This window comes from Oncorhynchus mykiss, chromosome 6 (genome assembly GCF_013265735.2).
Source record: "Oncorhynchus mykiss isolate Arlee chromosome 6, USDA_OmykA_1.1, whole genome shotgun sequence".
In the NCBI taxonomy this organism is placed as follows: domain Eukaryota; kingdom Metazoa; phylum Chordata; class Actinopteri; order Salmoniformes; family Salmonidae; genus Oncorhynchus; species Oncorhynchus mykiss.
Window position 1 is genome coordinate 39,154,981 of NC_048570.1, and position 18,542 is coordinate 39,173,522.

The 18,542-nt window shown below is 44.5% G+C and overlaps 1 protein-coding gene across 2 annotated transcripts in view; it reads left to right on the forward strand.

The window, feature by feature from the left end:
• Nucleotides 1-495: 495 nt before the first annotated feature.
• The window catches only part of ptch1 (patched 1), a 79,399-nt gene continuing 61,352 nt past the window's right edge, over nucleotides 496-18,542 (forward strand). Inside the window, exons 1-2 of one of the 2 annotated variants that reach the window (XM_036980081.1) lie at nucleotides 496-679; nucleotides 5,600-5,792. In XM_036980081.1, the coding sequence (XP_036835976.1) occupies nucleotides 677-679; nucleotides 5,600-5,792 (196 nt within the window). In that variant the 5' untranslated portion in view covers nucleotides 496-676. Of the gene's footprint in view, nucleotides 680-3,497; nucleotides 4,404-5,599; nucleotides 5,793-18,542 lie in introns of those variants that run through there. The other variant, XM_036980080.1, reaches the window with a different exon arrangement.

An 18,542-nucleotide genomic window follows, 5' to 3' on the forward strand; every position in this document is an offset into this window, starting at 1 on the left:
ATCTATGGATTAGGGTGTTGGCATGTATAGATGAGGGTCTTGGCATCTATGCATGAGGGAGTTGGCATCTATGGATGAGGGTGTTGGCATCTATGGATGAGGGTGTTGGCATCTATGCATGAGGGAGTTGGCATCTATGGATGAGGGTGTTGGCATCTATGGATGAGGGTGTTGGCATCCTATACACACATATTAATGTAGGTCATCCCAATGTTTACGATATAATCTCCTTACTGGCGTAACTTTACAATTTCTTACAGTTTTGCAAGGTGAGAGATTTCCCACAATAACCTGCAGTGCTTTGGTGGAGCTATATAACCATCTTGATAGGAAACGTGTCACTGTGAAAGTCTTTGGCGCTGAGAGCCATCCAGGCCTGTTTTCTTTACAGTTTTGGGCTAATCACGTGACAGGCAGGAGTCCTGCCTATTGAGAATGGGACCACCCACGTGGACTGGGCGCTGTGGGTTAATAGAAACAGGCATGTAATTGTGAACCTCTCCAACACTTAGCAGAATGCCTGCAACCAAGACGGTCGGATAAGGATTACGGCGCGCCTGGCTCTTTTTCCCCCTGATGATAAAGAAAATATTTTCATATTCATCATAAGTAACAACTGTCGGAGTCGGAGGCGGATATTATTGGTTTCTCCAGACCGTTTTCCCCTGGATAGAATATGGTAAGTGGCTGGCTGGCACGTCTACGAGCTGCGGTGGCCAAGGAGCGATTTGACAGCCCAGGTGTGAGATCTTGGCAAACACTCGCAGATTGAGAAATTGATATTTGTCCCACTAAGTGGTTACAGTAGATAATTACGGTATTATCGTGATTACTGCGGTATGGTGTAAGATAATGATGTGTTGCCTGTCGATTAGTTTTAATGTCACATTTTTTAAATTTGATTTGACTTTTGATCTAGCACCATGATGCGCTTCATGCGTAATATACAGTAACGTAATCCTTTAAAACTTGGACATTGTTCCTTTCACTAATATTTTAATTTCCCGTTAAGCACAGACGTTAGTTCAACGTCTATTTTTTGCTTCCATTTGGTTGAGTTGTCAACTAATGTGAATTCAACGTGAAATCAACAAAAATTGGTTTTAGGTTTAAAGTAGTGTGAAAAAAATACGGAATTCCCTTCCATTGATGATTTTTGCAAATCCAATCAGTTTTCCGCATTGATTCAGCGTCCTCACACATTTTTTTTTAATGACGTGGACACATCGTTGATTCAACCAGTTATCGACGTGGGTAGTGTGTGTTATTTTTTTGTAATTATCTACCAATGTGTCAGAACAATGTCACTGTGCGCCTATTTAGACAGCAATAAGCGATTGACATGACAGACAGGTAGGCCTAAATGTCACTCATATGAACCGACTACTGTTTCAAATATCTTTATTGAACACACACAAGAATGCTGTATAGGTATAAAAGACAGGCATACAATTCTTATATGATCCGACTACTAAATGTGTGGAAATATTGTGGAGTGGATAGTTATATTTTCATGATTACCTTACTTCGTCAACATGTCATTATTACGGATGGAAAAATTCTGCAAGTCACTGTATGGTGTGAAATGGTAAAATGCCTCCATTAGGCTGCATAAATCCACTGCACTAAGTCTAAGTGCATAATGCTCTATGGTTTAGCCTAGAGATAATCGGCTATAGGGTGTGGCTATAGTGTGTACCATTTAACCAGTTGAGATCCATTCAAGATGTCTGGTCTTATGCTGAATGAAGCGTTTGTGGCCAATTTCAATCAGGATGGCAAGAAACCATGCATACTATTTGCCCATACAGTGGGCCTTCAATGCTATAATGTGAGCATGGTCCAAATTCTGGAGAACATAAGTGGTTGGGACAGAGTATGCCAATGTCTTTACTTTTCACAATGAAATAGAATCAAGCAACAATCTGTCAAATGTGTTACTAGTTAATTATACACAATATCCTTGCAGGTGTGATGTCTGCATTAAATAACTGTGATGCGTTCCTACATACAAGTGTAGATCTTAATTTGATCACTCTTTTGATGTTGAGAATTTTCCTGCCCAGCAGGAAATGCAAACTTGAAGAGTATTCGAGATTTTAAAAGGCTTCTAAAGTTAGTAATTTCCACTTTAAAATGTCAGACTTTATTATCCCTAACAAAATGTTTTATCAACCCCTACAAAGAAAATCCTTAAATTAAAATGTACGTAATAATTCATATTTCCTGTTGCTGGAGGATTATTTTCCTGCTGTAGCAAACTGGCTCAAATCAAGATCCTACATATGTTATTACACATGATACCTAACAACATGATACCTAATCACAAAGTGCCTCGGAGTAGGAGTCCTGATCTAGGATCAGGCACCCCTGTCTGATTCATAATGATCTAAAAGGCAAAACTGATCATGGATCAGAAGTCCTTTCTGAGACACTGTGAATACAGGTCCTGAAATGCATTTTGAAAGATGAAGATAACCATTCGTTTTTTTCTGTGACTGTTCACACAGTGCCCACAACCACAAGAGCAATTGTTGTTTTAATCATCAGACACTCATTGTTAATATAACGATTGAAAACATGTAATTTGATCTGACAGTGGCATGCACACATGACATCCACTAGGCCTGTTTATCTGCTGAATGAAAATAAAATACTTTCTTATGAAAGGATCCACTCTATTTTAAGATCCTCAAAAGTGTATTTGATTATTTGAAAGTGGGCATGGCTAACACCAAAAGTGTATGTTGATCATTCCTGTTAGAAAGCACGTTTACCATGTTGTTTAGGCAAGGAAAGTCGACACAACGTAGGCCCATCATTTATCATTCATTTATTACATAATCTAGACCTAGCCTACCTCTCAAGTAATCTCTTCTACCGCCTCTTGCGTTATCTCTGAGGACATCACTTGTCTCAGCTCCTCGCTGGCGGTGACTGCAGAGTGACATTGAGACAGCGGGCATTGTTTGGCATGTATTTAGGCTACGCATCAGCACACGGCATAGAGCTAGAGCTAGGGAGAGACGGAGGCCCCTAAGACCATCCAGTTCAATAATAGACATATAAAATGTGTTTATACATGTTAAATAGTCTAAGTGTATTAGCGTTATTAATATGTGCAGTGTATTCCAAGAAAGAGTAAGCCTTCCAATTTTGCGCAATTACATGCGCAACATGCGAAAACAAAAGTGTCAATAAGGTATATAATGTTAGATTAATAGACTAACTGTAGATAGTATTGATGATTTTACTGTTCATGTATTATTGTTTTTCTAAATGTGTATTAGATTAAGGGTTTTAATTTTTAGCCTATTATAATATTTGTTAGGCTATCCACTAAACTGTCATTAGGGAACATTGAGACGAACTGAGATTTGGGACCTCCCCCAGAACCGCTGTAATTTGAGGCCAAGCTACCACCATCAAGGTCTGTTGGGGAACAAATCTCAGTTAAAAAACTGCAGTTCTGACATTCCTCGAAACCCGTCAGACAAACAAGCTGAATACTTCGCATTGGAAGTGTGTTTTCTTCAAGAAATGCTGCTTCAAGAAATGCAGTTCCTTTTTGAAAACGACAAGCTCCTGTCTTGGTTGCGCGCAAACGCACAAGAGGGCTGGATTTCTGAAAGGCTCCCCTGAAGTTTGCGATGCACACACGAGGGTTGTCGGCTTGGGTGGTCGCTCTACTTTAGTGAGCTGTTGCTAAGCAGCTAATAATAGTCGTGTTTTCTGAGTAATTTTTGCCCTTCTGGAACCAATCAGATGCGAGAAATTCCGGCCATCTGACAGCCCTGGAGGCGGGATTTCGATTCCTTTAGCTTTTACCCCTCCTCCTCTGTCTCCAAATGGAGAGTGGTCTTTTTTCTCATCTATTGAATCTCAGAGTTTGCCGTGTTGCGCGGCCCAAGGGAAGACCACATAGAACACACAGAATGCTACGACCATCGAACGTTCCAAGCGGCAGTTTTGTAGATGGGAATCGATGTTTCCACTTTGCCTTTTAAGATAAATAACTTTTTTGAAGGGAAACGGTGAATGTGCGAAGCGGTGGAGACCTCCGGATCACGAAATGTTGGGATGGAAGGTGCAGACTTTGACTCGCCGTCTCCAACAGGAGTATGAAGTACTTTACGGGTGTGAGATCACCGAGAGTGAAACTTTGTTGCCTTGGGACATTACTACACGCTTTCGGGGAAATATTATAACGTGTAATAGCGCGAAGTCTCCGCAACATGGCCTCGGCTGCTAATGCCTCCTCCGAGCAGGAAAACAGGGACCCCGATCGGCCGAGGATAACGCGGAGGAACAGGGGGAACTATCGCACAACAGCGCCGGATTTGGAGTATTTGCAGCGACCAAGTTACTGCGATGCAGCTTTCGCCTTGGAGCAAATATCCGAGGTGCTTATTCTTTGACACGTTTGAGTGAAATTCTGTGGGTATGGTTCCACTATATAGTGAAACCGCCCAACTTTGTCAAGTCGCTAGGTAACGGGATAGCTACGGGACGGGCAGGGTAAGGGGAGATGGTGTAAACTAGAGCTATACCTTGTAGCCTATGTTGTGATTTACTATTCAAGAATGGTTAACTTTTCTCGCATATAGACTAATCCTTATCCGTTTTGGGAATATAGGCTACATATTGTAGTCTATAAATTGTAACTACCAATAATGGCAGGCTACACTACAGGCTACAACGTTTCAATAACGGTCGCACAACATAGGCAACACTGTGTAGGCTATTCCCTACTTTTGCACAATTAAAATGTGCATAAAAGTTTAGGCCTATGTGTTTGCGAAACGGTCGTAAAATATGTTTAAACTGCCCAGACGTCTGTACGATATTATCTTTACTGTTCTCTTCTCCAAAGCAAAAATCCATGTGGCTGCCCTCTCCCGTTCACAAATATTGTCGTAGCCTCACTCCCTCGGTGATGGCTACTCCACTCCGATCACACAAGTAGCTCAATGGGAATGGAATTGTGTTGTGTGTGATTTTGCGGCAGCGTAAAAATCCACGTGCAGCCCTTGGTGGATTGCTATAATAATTCGATACAATGTATCGGCGTTACAACTTGTCACTGACAGCGAGCCTTGCTGCGCTTTCCCATCCTTGTCCGTCTGTCTGTGTGTGTGGTAAAAACAAAAAAGTAACGGACTATCCTATCGTCCAAAACCGCTGCTTACGTTGCTGGCTCGCCAACTTTATGTCTCTTTCCTCCCTCGACGTAGGAGGTCCAACCAAGTCCTCTTTTGGCCAGATAAACAGGCCAACTCCGAGGTTCTTATTTAGAACAGTTAACATTGACGTACCTATTGAACACACTTCACATATACAGTAGGCTATAAAGGATAGCCTGCATATCAACAGCTCATGCATTATAGAAAGAAGTCCGCAATTTAAGTGTTGATCTAGAACGACAAATTGCACCAATCACACCAATGTCATAACACGTTCATTAACATGGTTTATATGATATGATAACCGTGATGTCCTCTTCCCATAACGCTACACCCCATTGATCAATAATGATAGGCCTACATCTTTGATGTTTGGGGAGTAATATTTTTGCGGACTTTCTCTTGTCTTGTCGCAGGGGAAGGCGACTGGAAGAAAAGCACCGCTGTGGCTGAGAGCGAAGTTTCAGAGACTCTTGTTTAAGTTGGGCTGTTACATACAAAAGAACTGCGGAAAGTTTTTGGTTGTGGGCCTCTTGATATTCGGAGCTTTCGCTGTTGGCTTACGGGCGGCGAATCTGGAAACCGACGTGGAGAAACTCTGGGTAGAAGGTAAGAAAAGTATTTATGATTTTAGTATTTTTATTTTGCATGTTGAATCGTCTTTCCTGTTTAACGTCTGGGAAGGGATAAGGTTGGGTGGGGTGGAGAGGGTGGGGGGTCTTGGGGAAGCTTGGGGAATATATAGCAGCAGTTTGACAAGGGGCCAGGTTACAACTTCAACATATTTTTTATTTCGTTTCATGTTATGGTTTTTGTTGCGTTGGATATGTTGAGTTAACACTGCATGTGCGTAAATAATGTTCACATAGTAGCTCAACATTTTTCTTTAAGTTAAAAGAAAAGTTGTTATTAAGTTTATGAGAAGTTTTGGAGAAAGGAAATTTTGTCAAAGCCGCCATTTTGTGAGTGTGTGAGTGTGTGTGCGTCTGCCTGCCCCCAGCAGTTGAATGTGATCCGCGCACAACTCGGAGACTGTGTGTGGTCCCGTTTTGGACAGCTCTCAACTTTCCAAAAAGATTTGTCTCCGGCTGAAGGAAAAAAGCGGAGTGCGGACAGAAACGCATGTTTACAAAAGTAGACCATCTGAAACTCAGGGTTATGCTATTCTTCTGAGTTATGCAGAGTATATTTTTGTTGAAAGGGGGTCTTTGAGTATGGGTGGTGATTTTGGGGAAAGGGGGAGGGGCCGCGTTTTTTCTTCCTTTGATCTGCATTCCAGTAGTTTAGGACGGTGGTATTTGAGTCACGAATAGGTCATCAATTCACTTTCTTTTGAAATGTGGGCGGTTTGAAAGAGATCACACTTGGGATTTACGATTGAAATCGTATTGCCTTTTTGGTCATGGTTGTTTATATCAAATATGTGGCAGTATCTTTAGATATGTTTAGGTGGCCTGTGATTAGTGTAGCTACATATATGCCGTCAGATAGAATAACATTTAAGAAAAAAGGAAAATTAAATAAATTCAAATGAGCAGGGAATCATCCCGACAGATTTGTTTTTTTAAATGACCCCCTCCCATAGTTCCAGTTCTATAGCCACCCTTGTGAGCGTTTTTCAGTGTTTACAGAGAGCATGCTCATCTGTGATGCCAAAGCAGTTCAGCTCTGGAGGTCGCTCAAGCTCCGACAAGTTTTTTCTGGTGCAGTATTCTATAACCTACTAGATGTATGTTACTTTAAAAGAACTGTCTAGGGTTTCCAGATTTCAATGAAATATGACCTATAATGAATATGAAATAGTTTTTCTCCCAAAAAGTGGTAATTAAGTATGTTAAAATGTATATTTTTTGTGTTTTGGCATGGTATGGGCATACCCCAACAACAGAAGGTTGTGGGTGTAAACCAGTCATTAAAAATGTTCATGCTAGGAGACCGTTGATTGGCCAGATCAGCAAATGAACCAACATGACATCATGTTCTATGAGGAAATATCAAGCATTTTTTAAATGTCTGTTTGAGATGCAAGTTTGAAGTGGGTTTTTTGAGTGTTTTTTCTCCTGTTTATGCTTTGACCACAAATACGAGTATAGGATGAGTCAACAACGTTATTTGGGATTGCGTTATCAGAATATTAACTTTTAAAAGTGAGATTTTCCTTGGACAGTTGCTTTAAACAGCAGTAGGTTATTACTGTGTGCTAAAGATTTGGTTAAGGAATGTTATTAGAAAGCATGTGGATTCTGTCAACAGTAGATTGTCTAATAAATCCCTTTAACGTCAATGGCCAAATGCCTTTTCTTTTCTCATTATCCCGTCCCTACTCTTATAGTCTACTGAAGTTAGCTGACGTGTAGTTACAGCAATGGGATGTTAATAGAGCACAACAACATCAAGTGGTTTCTTCTTTCCAGGACCCATCCTAATGTTGCTCAGTTCCATGGCGATTCACACACAAACCTGTCAACAGAAGGTCAACTAGACAACAACACATCCACTTCACCACAGCGCATGCTTTTTCCAGGGTGACTGTCGCCTTTGCCCTATGTTATTCTTTCGTTGTGTCAAGGTGTCAGAACCCATGGTCATCTACTGTAAGTAGTTTAGCCAAGTTTATTGGGATGACTGATGGCTGTGGTTTGCATGTGCACACAAGTGCATGAGAACACACACACACACACACACACACACACACACACACACACACACACACACACACACACACACACACACACACACACACACACACTATTCCCAGGTCTAGAGACGTGAGGGGTTCCAGATGCGGGTTGGGAGAGATGTGTTTGTTTAGATTAGACTGCACAGCTGAGGGATAGATTAGTACTGCCTGGTCAGTGGAGGGCTGTTCGGGGCTCGGCTCAGCACAGGGGAAACTGTGGCCCAACATCAACGTGAGAGCAAAGAAGGAGAGAGGAGGAGGTGAGAGGAGAGGAGGCGAGAAAGGAAGGTATGAGGAGAGGAGAGGAGGAGAAGAGAGAGAGAGAGAGAGAGAGAGAGAGGACGTCTGTTGATGTTTAATTTGGATCCGTTCCTCTGCATGCAACCTCTCCATGAACCCACCGGGGAGCTCTGGCCATTAAGACACACCGTAGCAGATCTCTCATCGGAATTGAGTGGAGTTGCATGGGTGATCTCATGCTGTCTTTCGTCACCTGCTATGCTCATGGTACGGGTTCATCCTGCTAGGTCCGTAGTTTAGTACTGCAGCTTGTCTTATTCAAGGAGAATCACATTCAGCTGCCTTGGTTGGGGTTGACTTTCTTCACACAATAATTACCCCAGTACCCATAAGCACTAGGACTGCACTCTCACTTAGATACAGAACGCTGTGGTTGTTAGAAATGTTGAGGAATGGACAGTTAAATCAAACAGCTAAAAGCAGAAAGAGTAGGAAGAAGTGACTGTATCATCCAACAGGCATAAGCACTCAAAACGCTTTTTTCGTGGGCTTTTTTTCCGCTCTTTGGTGCTCTTAGGGGCAACAGGTTGATCTCTTGACTTGGTGGGAAAAATGCATAGATACAGTATATGTAAATGGGATTATAGATGAAATGATGATTTAGGATGCAGACTTTATACATAGTAGAGGTAAACGAGGCCGTGTTTACATTGATGAGAGTAGTGACAGGAAGTGACCTAGCCTAAACAGGAGGTTACAGTGTTGTGGTGGGCTCTCCTATTCAAATATGGCTGCCAGGACACTTCTTTCTCAAGGCTGTTCGAATTCATCAGCAGTGTTTCGTATCACCAAACCCTTAGTGATTTTCTAAATCAAATAGATGACTAATTTCCCTCTAGCAGAGACGTATCCGAGTAGAAGAGAAAAGGAAGAAAACTCCCTGGTCGGTCCTCCTCGTGGCATGAAAGTAGAGCCATCCCATTCTGGGTTAACACAAACACGGGCCAAATTGTAAAGAAAATACCAGCGCCGGCTGAGTCTAATTAAAACAGTATGGCGTAAACATTAGTCTTCCTGTAGAGTGGCCCCTCGCTAGCTCTCTCTGGCGAGAGGAGAGGAAAGGGCTGGGGTATATGGAGCTGGGCTTTGACACTGGGAGAGGAATTGTGCTACAGCTATAGAAGCTATGGTATGGAGCTGTGGGGTGAGGACAGGGGAGAGACTACGGTATTGGGCTATGGTTAGGGGCAGTGTGGTGTCAACATTGGCCTTCCTGTAAAGCGGCCCCTCCCTCGCTGCCGCTGGGTGCTGAGAAGGCTGGGGTTTAGCAGAGAGACTGGGGCTATGGTTAGGGGCTGGGGTGTGTGATTAGGGCTGGGGTTTAGCAGAGAGGCTGGGGCTATGGTTAGTGGCTGGGGTGTGTGATTAGGACTGGGGTTTAGCAGAGAGGCTAGGGCTATGGTTAGGGGCTGTGGTGTGTGATTAGGGCTGGGGTTTAGCAGAGAGGCTGGGGCTATGGTTAGGGGCTGTGGTTTGTGATTAGGGCTGGGGTGTGTGATTAGGGCTAGGGTTTAGCAGAGAGGCTGGGGCTATGGTTAGGGGCTCTGGTTTGTGATTAGGGCTGGGGTCTAGCAGAGGCTGGGGCTATGGTTAGGGGCTCTGGTTTGTGATTAGGGCTGGGGTTTAGCAGAGAGACTGGGGCTATGGTTAGGGGCTCTGGTTTGTGATTAGGGCTGGGGTTTAGCAGAGAGGCTGGGGCTATGGTTAGGGGCTGTGGTTTGTGATTAGGGCTGGGGTTTAGCAGAGACTGGGGCTATGGTTAGGGGCTGTGGTTTGTGATTAGGGCTGGGGTGTGTGATTAGGGCTGGGGTTTAACAGAGAGGCTGGGGCTATGGTTAGGGGCTGTGGTGTATGATTAGGACTGTTTTTTAGGAAATACATTGCATGTTAGGTCTGAGGCTGGGGCTGAGTACATGGGACTGGAGTTGTGGATAGGGCTGTGCCTGGAGTTTAGACCGATGGAGTTAGGGCTGCTACTAGGCCTAGTTGCAGGGGGTTGGGCTGAAGCTGGGGCTAGGTCCCATAGAGCAGGGCAGAGGCTGGGGCTCCTATGAAGTCACTGACTTTGGGGCTCTATCACCCACTGAATTGTCCAATCTGTTTCCCCTTAATTTAACCCCTGCTTGCACAACACTCCTCCTCCTACTTATACCCTTCCTCCTCTGAGCCCAACGCCACCCCCCCCCCCTCTCTGTCTAACACACACACACACACACACACACACACACACACACACACACACACACACACACACACACACACACACACACATACACACACACACACACACACACGCACACACATGCACGCACACACATAGATACACACACAGAGAAAGAGAGCAGGGCAGAGTTTGGGGCCAAGGGCCACAGGCTTGGTCCCTCCGGGTCTTGGGGTCTGTGTGTGGAGGCGCCACTATTTAAAACCTCACCTGATACTCACCCTGTGGCCCTGGTGTAGAGTGAGGACTCACAGCAGAGAGAGAGAAAGAGGGGGGGATAGGAGGAGGAAGAGAAAGAGGGGGGGATAGGAGGAAGAGAAAGAGAAAGAGGGGGGATAGGAGGAAGAGAAAGAGAAAGAGGGGGGATAGGAGGAAGAGAAAGGGGGATAGGAGGAGGAAGAGAAAGGGGGGATAGGAGGAAGAGAAAGAGAAAGAGGGGGGATAGGAGGAGGAAGAGAAAGAGAAAGAGGGGGGATAGGAGGAAGAGAAAGAGGGGGGATAGGAGGAAGATAAAGAGAAAGAGGGAGGGTAGGAGGAAGAGAAAGGAAAAGAGGGGGGGATAGGAGGAAGAGAAAGAGGGGGGATAGGAGGAGGAAGAGAAAGAGAAAGAGGGGGGGATAGGAGGAAGAGAAAGAGAAAGACGGGGGGGGGGGGGGGGGAGGAGGAAGAGAAAGAGAAAGGGCACAAAAAGGCCACAGCAGCTGTCACATTTAGTCCCTGTAGTTTTCTGTGTCTGGGAGTGTTTGTGTGTGTGTCTGCTGAGAGTTTGAGAGTGTACTAGCAGTGTGTCCGGGCACGTGTGCGTGTCCCTGTGTTCATTGCGCTGAGAGCGTGACAGTGTTTTTGTGTGTGTCTTATTTGACTCCCATCCTTCCAGCAGAGGGCAGTCCGATTTACTCGGACTTCTATTTTGTAGTAGATCAATGTTTATTAGCCTAGTTTCTCTCTCTCCCATCTACTGCTGGTGCCACTTATGGATCTGCTTTGGTCATCTATTTCACAGCAGTTAGTCGGGGCCTGGTTGATTCTCACAAAACTGCCACTTGACCGAAAAAATACATACACCCCCCCCCCCCCCCATAATTCCTCTTGATCACTAAGATTAGGATCTGTATTTATCTATTTGGTAATTATTGTTATGTTTATTGATCAGGTATGAATCGTTTTAACCCCATTTCCACAACTACCAACGCATAAATTCTCATTCTCATTAAGTCCCAAAAGAGTAATAAACAAATACATTTCAAATGTTTTTTAGTTTTTTTTAACATTGCTCACCTAATGAAAAAGCCTAAGTTAAACATAACACTGAAAACAAATATATTTTAAAGTGCATTATTAAAATGTATTTCGTAATTAATCTCATTGCTTCAACACATAACCTTTTCCGAATCTTGTTTTTTGTCATAATTACTTGTGTATGTTATATGTTATTTTTATGTAAACATATTTGGATAAGGATCAAAAGGCACACTATCAGATTAAGCCCAAATTACTAAAGTACATGTTTTATTTTTCCAAATATTTCATAAATATTATTTATTTTTATTGAACCGTTTATTTAACTAGGCAAGTCAGTTAATTAAGAACAAATTCTTATTTACAATGACGGCCTAGGAACAGTGGGTTAACTGCCTTGTTCAGGGGCAGAACGACATTTGTACCTTGTCAGCTCGGGGATCACTAGTCCAGCGCTCCAACCGCTAGGCTACCTGCCGCCACCATCCATATTAGTGCGTTACGGTAATGGTACGCAGGTTTTTAGGGATGACTATGCATGTTTCGGGAGTGACTGTTGCATAGTTTGTCATTGAAAAACTCTACTGAGCTCTAATGGAGCTTTAGTTACCCAATACATCAAGCTGTGTCATTTGTTAACCCCAAACGATTTGCGTAGTACTAAAACCGTGGATCTTAATGCAGTTGACTTAAATACCCTTTTGTTTTAGCATACCGTTAAGTATAAGTACTTGTACGCGCATGTATTTTCAACAGTCAAAAGTGGACTTAAGAATGGTCTTTACATGGAATGTGGGTGTATTACGAAGCGGATATGTGTGGTTCTAATGTAGTTTAGATGTATTTTCTAAATGGAATGGTGTCCTGTGGGCAAATGGCATGACATGATATGCCTATAATGTTAAAGTATGTAAATATGTGGAAAATGGACCAAACAACAGTATTTGGTAATTGCTTAACTAGGTACAAGTCTCAAAATAGGGGATATCCAACTTTAAGTGGCTCTTTGCTCAAACACAAACTACAGATTGCGGCTTTAAGTCAATTAAATGGGGTTTGTACACCCATATTTCTTAACAATCCCTGCTTGATCAAATAACTGATGTTTTACAACAAAAAAATCTATACAGTAGGTGTAAGCAGTGGTCCTAGTAAATCATTAAAGTTACCTGCACAGCACACCCATTGACTATACATTAGAATGAACTTATTGTCATTTCCGGAATTAGGGTTATCGTTACCGAAACGGACCTAAAAATATTCTAGTTTAATGTAAACTTCAACGAGCATACAGTTTATGGACCACCCACAGCAAAACATTACATTTTATAAAATGACCCGATAATAATGAGAATTTGGGTTGAAAATGTACAAAATTCAGGCAAAAATGTCAAATGTATTTAAAATAAGTCACTGTGCCATAAACTAGTATTCAGAATGATAGTTGATTGTTGCAGATGCATTATGGTTGATTAACTCAATTTGCTACTGCCGTGGTTAAAACTGGTTTCATGAATGGAATCACCCGCCTAAGTGTTGGTGTGTGTGTGTGTGTGTGTTCTCATTCTGGAAAAGTTGCCATGCCTTTGGTTAAGGAGGCTGTGCAGCAACATGACTTGAAGCACAGCAAAATGTTTGCGTGACCGTTGCCCTCACGACAAATAATACGTGGTTAGCTTGTTGTTGTGCTCCTAGAGGCAGAGGACTGTAATTACTTATTTGGGTCTAAAAGGCCAATTTTGGCTGTTAAAGGTAGACCCAGTGATATGGCATAGATGCAGAGAGTAAACAGCATAGTGTGACCATTTCCACAACAACAAAGAGGAAAGAAAGGGAATGTGTCTTCTTCTCTCTGGTGAGAGAATGGTGTTGATGGTCTCCTTGATTGAATTGTCCTCGTTTTGATGTGTATAGGAACACACGCGCGCGCCTGGTCCCCTCGGTTTTGCCTCTGAGTGATTGAGGAGCTAGTTAAATGGGAATGGCACTGCGGGCTAGTTCTTTTACCCTCCCTCTGCCATCCTAGACTTTTCCCGCACATTCTATTCCCTCTCATTTTGCAGACACCAGCAATCAAATATTCACAAATGTGGACACAAGCACACATTGTAGCCTAATTGCACAGCGCCTGAAATATACGCATTACGTATATGCAAATGTGCATGTGCGCGTGCACACACACACACACACACACACACACACACACACACACACACACACACACACACACACACACACACAGAAAAACAAGTGGGCTCCAATTTCTTTGTGTTTATCAGTTGACTCCAAACAGGATTAAGCCGCCAGTAGAATAACATTCCAACATGTTGTGTTAAACTTGTTGATGAAATGTGCAGGCGAACTGGAGAAGGATTTAGTGTTTGGAAAACACCATGGCTGTGTTAGTGTGCACTGAGTTATGGCTCTGTTTTTAAACGTTTTTAACGTTTTTAAAAGTCATTATTAGTGTTTATTCCCAATGACGTATTTGGCGAAATAAAGGTTTAAAATGTTTTGAAAGTTATAACTCTAGAGTGTGTGTGTGTGTGTGTCGTAGAATGTGTGTGTGCGTCGTAGAAATGGACGGTCTCCCATTCACAAACCACCTCCTGAGATGCTTCCAAGCGCTGTGTTTACATTCTGCATTCTTTCAGACTCTCTTATTCAAAAACCAGAGCTCTGCGAATGACCGACCGCAAGAGACTCCTCCAAAACTCCCCCCCAGCTCCCCCTTCTTTCCTCTCGGCCGAATAGGTCTCTTTCCTCCCCCCCCCTTCCCCTCTGGCAGGGGAGAGTGGCCCCAGAATGCCAGATGTATTGCAGAGTGAGGCACAGCAATGTAAACACACAGCCCTGCCATGACAGTCACGGTGGTCCACCCTCCCTTCCTCCTCCTCTTTCCTCTCCCCCCTCCCACTCCTTCCCCTCCCTCCCAGTGCTGGCGGACAGAGGGGCGGGATAGGGGGAGGTCCGGAGATGGAGAATAGTAGCGGCAGTGTGTTTGTGTTTTGGCTCCAGGGCCAGCGGTACAGGGACTTGGGACTTGGGTCGAAGTTTGAAACTGGCAGGCGATTGAGCTGTGTGTGTGTCTGCGAATATTATGGCAATATTCTTTGATTTTCCTACCACGCGCTCCCGTGTTCCGTCGACAAACTCCGTACACACATCCTCTCCCAGAAACAACCGCTCACAAACACAACTTCCCTCAAGGTCCTCTGAGATGCTACTGTTCCGTGGGACAATTACATTGTGACAAATACCCACCTTGGCAGAAACCCATCCCAGCAGTTAGTGTGAGGAGGTGGAACACCTGTGACTTAGTGGGGAACTGTCCCCTCCCCTGGCCTAGCTTGTACTGCAGGCTGCTGTACTGTGGGGTCCACTGGAATGTGTGATTGTGGGATACCTGGAATCAGGAGTCCATCTTACCAGGAAATGACAGAGAGATGGCTGGCTCAGATTGACTGCTCCCAGTCATGTCGTGGTCTGTTATGGTTGGGTTCTGGGCCAATCATACGGCAGGACGGACGGACAGGAAGACAGGCACACACACACACACACAGAGAGATAGACAGACAAAGTGCTGGGATATGCTGTTGGAATAAGAACATACGAAACAACATGTCATGTTGCCATGTGTATTAGTACTACAAGGTGCGCTTATAGTCATCTTATCAACTTTATTATGTACTTATTACATCTATGTCACAGGCTGTTAATCATGACACAAGGATGCACTATTTATGAAACCACGGTTTGATTGAGCTGAATTGTAGTATAGTCGTGTGTTTTGCAGTGGGTTGTGTTTTTTTTACATGAGCTCCAGAATCTCTGTCTATTTCTAGTGATCAGGCTGTTTTCACACGTCCAGAATCTCTGTCTATTTCTCGTGATCATACTGTTTTCACACGTCCAGAATCCCTGTCTATTTCTCGTGATCAGGCTGTTTTCACACGTCCAGAATCTCTGTCTATTTCTCGTGATCAGGCTGTTTTCACACGTCCAGAATCTCTGTCTATTTCTCGTGATCAGGCTGTTTTCACACGTCCAGAATCTCTGTCTATTTCTAGTGATCAGGCTGTTTTCACACGTCCAGAATCCCTGTCTATTTCTAGTGATCAGGCTGTTTTCACACGTCCAGAATCTGTCTATTTCTAGTGATCAGGCTGTTTTCACACGTCCAGAATCTCTGTCTATTTCTAGTGATCAGGCTGTTTTCAAACGTCCAGAATCTCTGTCTATTTCTCGTGATCAGGCTGTTTTCACATGTCCAGAATCTCTGTCTATTTCTAGTGATCAGGCTGTTTTCACACGTCCAGAATCTCTGTCTATTTCTAGTGATCAGGCTGTTTTCACACGTCCAGAATCTCTGTCTATTTCTAGTGATCAGGCTGTTTTCACACGTCCAGAATCTCTGTCTATTTCTAGTGATCAGGCTGTTTTCACACGTCCAGAATCTCTGTCTATTTCTCGTGATCAGGCTGTTTTTTAATGTGTGCTGGGGAGCTCATTCTTCTGCATTAGATAGAGAAACACAAACACATGTGTGTGTGTGTGTGTGTGTGTGTGTGTGTGTGTGTGTGTGTGTGTGTGTGTGTGTGTGTGTACAGGTGTACGTGTGTGTGACAAAGAAAGGCAGTATTATTCCACCTTCCATCTCAAAATTCAAAAAAGATTATCTCTAGCTCGCTTTTCTTCTCTCACACCAATTGATATATCATTTAGCTCGACCTCTTGAGTATTTTGGGTGGAACATACACACACACACACACACACACACACACTCCCACTTTCCTCGCCTTATTTCTTCTTCTTTCCTCACTCAAATCCAGTGGACTTGAATAGGGTTTCTTCAGGGGAGAGGGAGCTGAATGCAGGCAGTAATGTGGAAGAATCTGCCCATTGAGGGCTGCGTGAGTGTGTGAATGTACACCTCGGGCCCAGGGAAGGCTGCATTGGGAGCTAGCCGACTGCTAAATACACCCATTGGAGGGGCTGCAGGGCTGGACAGGTGATTAGCATAATTATGAGAGCAGGGGCCATACATATGGTAATGTTGGGGTGGGGGGAGCAGGCACTGGCAGCTGGGGTGTCACATTTGTGTCAGGGGTCGGGGGAGGGGCGGGGGGCTCGGGGGTATTGTGCTACAGCTGCGGGTCAGAGCCCCCCTCTCCTTCGTTGTCGATCGCTCTCTCTCTCTCTCTCTCTCTCTCTCTCTCTCTCTCTCTCTCTCTCTCTCTCTCTCTCTCTCTCTCTCTCTCTCTCTCTCTCTATGTGTCGGTAGCTTTATCTCTCTCCCCCTGTTTCTCCAACTCTCTCCCCTCTGCATTACTCACCTCACACGCCCCCACCCTCCTCTGCTTCCCTCTGAAAGCTGTAGGAGAGAGGGAGGTGAGAGCTTTTGCAGGTCAGATAGGGTCTCAGCTCTCAGCTCATATTGGTACCTTGGCCTGTACAGCAATGCTGCTTCTCTAAAACCACCTCATTTCAAACCACACTTTCAGGTAACTGAATGTGTCATGATTAGAGACGTGCAAAACTCTTTCCTCCAAAACAACTTGATCTCAAAGGGAATGTTGTATTACGCATGTGCAGTTACTTAACATGACCACGTCATAAGCTTCGCTAGCCCATGAGCTTAGCTAGCCCATAAGCTTAGCTAGCCCATGAGCTTAGCTAGCCCATAAGCTTAGCTAGCCCATAAGCTTAGCTAGCCCATGAGTTTAGCTAGCCCATCAGCTTAGCTATCCCATAAGCTTAGCTAGCCCATAAGCTTAGCTAGCCCATGAGCTTCGCTAGCCCATAAGCTTCGCTAGCCCATAAGCTTCGCTAGCCCATAAGCTTTGCTAGCCCATAAGCTTTGCTAGCCCATAAGCTTCGCTAGCCCATAAGCTTAGCTAGACCATAAGCTTAGCTAGCCCATAAGCTTAGCTAGCCCATAAGCTTCGCTAGCCCATGAGCTTAGCTAGCCCATAAGCTTAGCTAGCCCATAAGCTTCGCTAGCCCACGAGTTTAGCTAGCCCATATGCTTAGCTAGACCATGAGCTTAGCTAGCCCACGAGTTTAGCTAGCCCATAAACTTAGCTAGCCCATGAGCTTAGGTGTAACTGGGTATGAGGGAAGACTGAAGGGTGAGGTGAGATGGGACTAGGTTTGAGGGAAGGCTGGTGGGTGAGGTGAGGTGGAACTGGGTATGAGGGAAGACTGTGGAGGGTGATGTGAGGTGAAATTGGACTGGGTATGAGGGAAGGCTGGAGGGTGAGGTGAGGTGGGACTAGGTTTGAGGGAAGGCTGGTGGGTGAGGTGAGGTGGAACTGGGTATGAGGGAAGACTGTGGAGGGTGATGTGAGGTGAAATTGGACTGGGTATGAGGGAAGGATGGAGGGTGAGGTGAGGTGGAACTGGGTATGAGGGAAGGCTGGAGGGTGAGGTGAGGTGTGACTGGGTATGAGGGAAGGCTGGAGGGTGAGGTGAGGTGTGACTGGGTATGAGGGAAGGCTGGTAGGTGAGGTGCGGTGGAACTGGTTATGAGGGAAGACTGGAGGGTGAGGTGAGGTGGGACTGGGTATAAGGGAAGGCTGGAGGGTGAGGTGCGGTTGGAGTGGGTATGAGGGAAGGCTGGAGGGTGAGTTGATGGGACAGTTGAACTCTGACCCGTGTCCTGTAAGGATCAAATACTTCCTGGTTGATTGACAGCAGCATCAGGTGGGAGTCTGTCTGATGACAAACATGTGGGAAAGAAAAAGTAAAATAGTGAGAGAGACAGATAGACAGACAGCGAGAGAGGAAGAGAGACAGATAGACAGACAGCGAGAGAGGAAGAGAGACAGATAGACAGACAGAGAGAGAGGAAGAGAGACAGATAGACAGACAGAGAGCGAGAAAGACAGAGAGATAGACAGACAGAGAGCGAGAAAGA